At 56.4% G+C, this 3,694-nt stretch overlaps 1 protein-coding gene across 1 annotated transcript; it reads left to right on the top strand.

Annotated features, from left to right (window-relative positions):
* Positions 1–40: 40 nt before the first annotated feature.
* ETH_00027830 (uncharacterized protein) lies at positions 41–2,323 on the top strand (the record flags this gene model as incomplete). Its single annotated transcript, XM_013380771.1, has 3 exons — positions 41–627; positions 823–915; positions 1,648–2,323. Coding segments are annotated over 3 exons (1,356 nt in total), but the record flags the coding sequence as incomplete, so codon positions are not given.
* Positions 2,324–3,694: the final 1,371 nt, after the last annotated feature.

The raw sequence follows: 3,694 nt of genomic DNA on the forward strand, positions 1-3,694 counted from the left end.
GGGTTTAGGGTTTAGGGTTTAGGGTTGTTTGTTTGCACAGATTTGCCTTGCCCGCGGCCGGCTGACACCCTCGTGTCCGAAAGCAGATCCAAAGGCAGCAGCAGCGGCAGCAGCAGCAGCAGCAAAGGGGGGAGCCGCAGCTGCTGCAGCAGATTCGCCCCCCTGCTGTACCCTGGGGGGCCCCCCATTACAAACCAAACCAGGGGGGCCCCCCTTGAGTTCCTCGAGGGCCCCCAAAGATAAAAGCAAAAGGCGCAGCAACAAAACTAAACGCCGCAGTCCCAGCCCTGAGTACCCTGGGGGCCCCCTGAGGGGCCCCCTTGGGGGCCCCCTTAGGGGGCCCCCAGGGGGCCCCCTTACGGGACCCCCTGGGGGCCCCTTGGGGGCCCCGAAAGCAAAGGTAAGGGGACACAAGAGGGAAAGTAGAAGCGGATTTGGTAGTTTTGTAAATGGCAAAACTAGAGGATGGCCCAGCAGCAGGTCCAGCAGCAGCAGCAGCAGCAGGAGCAGCAGCAGCTGCAGCAGCAGGGAGCAGCGGCGGCGCAAGGCGCAGCAGCGACAGAAGCACTTGAAGCTTTCAAGTCCTTTAAGACAAGGAAGAACCCACGAGGAAATCAGAGACAGAGAGTACGCGCTGCTGCTGCTGCTGCTGCATCTGCTGCTGCTGCTGCTGCTGTATCTGTTGCTGCTGCTGCTGCAGGATAGTGCACTCTCTGCGCGCTCATTTGTACAGTGCCTTCGTCCCCAAAGTAGCGTCGACACTGCAACTAGGGTATAGGATTTAGGGTTTAGGGTGAAGGGTTTAGGGTTTTGTTTTCCCAGGGATCCTCCTGTGGATGGTTTTATGAGGAATCTTGTGGGATTGGAAACGAACGAAATGAAGGAAATTTTGCTCAAGCTGTTAGATTGCAGAAGGTACCTAAACCCTAAACCCTCAACCCCAAACCCTAAACCCTAAACCCTAAACCGTCGGTTTCGTGCCATCTCGTCGTTTCGTTCCAATGTATATATATATACTGTGTATATATAACATAAACCTATCATATATTGTATATATATGTACAAGAATATATATGGGAAACAAACAAATATATATTTGCCAAAATTGCATGCATATGCATGCACAAGTCCGCACTCAAGTGTACATACACCTGAACTTCTACGTAGATGAGTCTGGCCTTCAAAAAGTTGTTGGCGATTTTTCATCATTTCTTTTTTGACATTCATTTAGACACAAATGCGCAAGCATTAAAGCCCAAATTCCCGCGTTTTATCGCACTTTTCCCCGCTTGCATGCATTTGCATGCTTGCATAACTGCATGCAAGTGCATGCACTTGCATGCACTTGCATGCACTTGCATGCACTTGCATGCACTTGCATGCACTTGCATGCACTTGCATGCACTTGCATGCACTTGCCCAATCGCCTGTCTTCCTGTCTTTCTTCCTGCTTGGAGTTGAGAAAATTAGAAGTTTATTTTCCCTTTCAGGGCGCGATATAAAATGCATTTTTACAAAATCATTTCAATGGCTGTCCACAAACACAAATACAAGTGCATTTAAATTCCAATTAATTACAAAAAAATTCCTTTTCTACTCTCAATTAAGGTATTCATTTGCTTCATTTGCTGCTTTGCTGCGCTGCAGACTAGAAACTCAAATCCAATACGACCTGCAGCAGTTGCAGCTCTGCGACTCTCTCCTTTCCCAAGCAAACGCCTCTAAACGGGGGGCCCCTGGGGCTCTTTCGGGGGCCCCCTCTCCCTCGGGGGCCTCTGGGGTCCCCGGGGCCCATAAGAACCCTGGGGCCCCCAAGGCCCCGGCGGCCCCTGGCGTTCCTGGGGCCCTTAAGGCCCCTGGGACCCCTGCAGCTTTTGGGGCCCCTGGGACCATTGGGGTCCCTGGCGTCCCTGGGGCCCCTAAGGCCCCTGGGGCCCCTGGGGCTCCTGCAGCTTTTGGCGCCCCTGGGACCATTGGGACCCCGGGGGCCCTTGGGGCCCCTGGGACCATTGGGGCCCCTGGGGCCCTTGGGGCCCCCGGTACCATTGGGGCCTTTGGGGCCCTTGGGGCCCCTGGGACCATTGGGGCCCCTGGGATGCCCACAGGGGGCCCCAAAGGAGCCTTGGGGGCCCCTATGGGCCCTTCGTCAGCCTTAGTTCAATCACAGCAAGAGCAACAAAGTCTGAAACGGGCTCCTTCGATCAAGGTCGCTAAGCAGCAGCAGCAGCAGCAGCAGCAGCAGGCCAAGAATGCCAACAACCAAGGGGGCCTCTCGCTGGTTGACGCTGCACTTATTGTGGGCCTACACCCCGCGGGGCTTTAAGATATCTTCATTAGGGTTTTAAAAGCCGAAGGAAGGGGGGCCCCCAAACCCTAAGAGGCCCCCTCAACTCCAGAGAGGGGCCCCCAAACTCATATCTAATGCCATTGGACCGTAAGCAGGGGCCCCCAGGGCCTTTGGGGTCGCCTCAATTCCCCTGGGGGCCCCCTCAGGGTTCCTGGGGGCCCCCTCAGGGCACCCCGGGGGCCCTCAGGGCCCCTGGGGGCCCCTCAGAGGCCCCCGGGGCCCCAAACGAAGGAATTTGCCGTGTGTTTTGGGGCCGCCCCAAGTGCAGGAGGCGCCATGTAGCTCAGAGGCCCCTAAGAAAGCCATTTTGGAATATTTCTTTTTGTATATCTTTCCCGAAAAGAAAGGCTTGTTGAAGTCAGATTTGCTTCAAAGTCAAAGTCCTGGACTCCCGGGCCCCAGGGCCCCTTCAAAAATCAATTTGGCTGCAAAATTCAACAACGAAAATCTCCCGCTGGCCCATCCTGGGGCTCCTGGGCCTTCAGGGGGGCCCCCGGCACCCGCAGGTTCCCTAGGGGGCCCCCAGGCAACTACTGGGGCCCTCGGGGGGCCCCTAGGCACCTGTTGGGGCCCTCGGGGGTTCCTAGGCACCTGTGGGGCCCTCAGGCGGCCCGCATGTACCCGTAGGGCCCCTCAGGGGCCCCAGGTACCCGTACAAGCCCTCATGGAGGCCCCCAGGTACCCTGGGGGGCCCCCCTCCCTTGAAGAGTGGCACTTTTTTAGAGCTCGAGACACTGATATGGGGTTTCGAGAATGGTGGTTGCACAGCGCAAAAAGTAAAACTCAATAAGCCCTGGAAAGGGCTAAAGATTGAGTTGAAGGTCAGGTCGCAGGGCCGCTGCGGTGTCTGTACACCGCGGGGCCCACGCCTGGTCAAGGCACAACTTGCATGTGCTGCATGCAAAGCCTCTGCATGCATGCACCTGCTGTGTTCACTTGGCGACTTTTCTCTCCCTGGTTTCTTTTGTTTCCGCAGTTCATTTGCGGGACTCCTCAGTGCACATAAGTGGGGACTTCGACATGTGCATGCAAAATAGCTTGGGTGTGCACTGCTGACAAATACGAACATGCAGGATGCAATAGCCTCGCTCGCTCGCGCATGCACGGTGCATGCAAGCGCATGCACGGTGCATGCATGCGTGCGCATGCACGGTGCATGCATGCACGCGCATGCACCGCATGCACTAGCACTCCTGGGCCCTTCTCCAGCCCCCCACTCAGAGCCTGTGGGCTACACAGGCGCTGCGCACATATGTGCAGAAAGGCTCTGTGGGGCTTTGGGCGGCCGCATGCACGTAGCAGTCAAGTGTACGTACACCCGGAGAGTCTTGAGCATCCTTGAGTGTT

This window comes from Eimeria tenella, genomic scaffold (genome assembly GCF_000499545.2).
Source record: "Eimeria tenella Houghton genomic scaffold, Eth_scaff867, whole genome shotgun sequence".
In the NCBI taxonomy this organism is placed as follows: Eukaryota; Apicomplexa; class Conoidasida; order Eucoccidiorida; family Eimeriidae; genus Eimeria; species Eimeria tenella.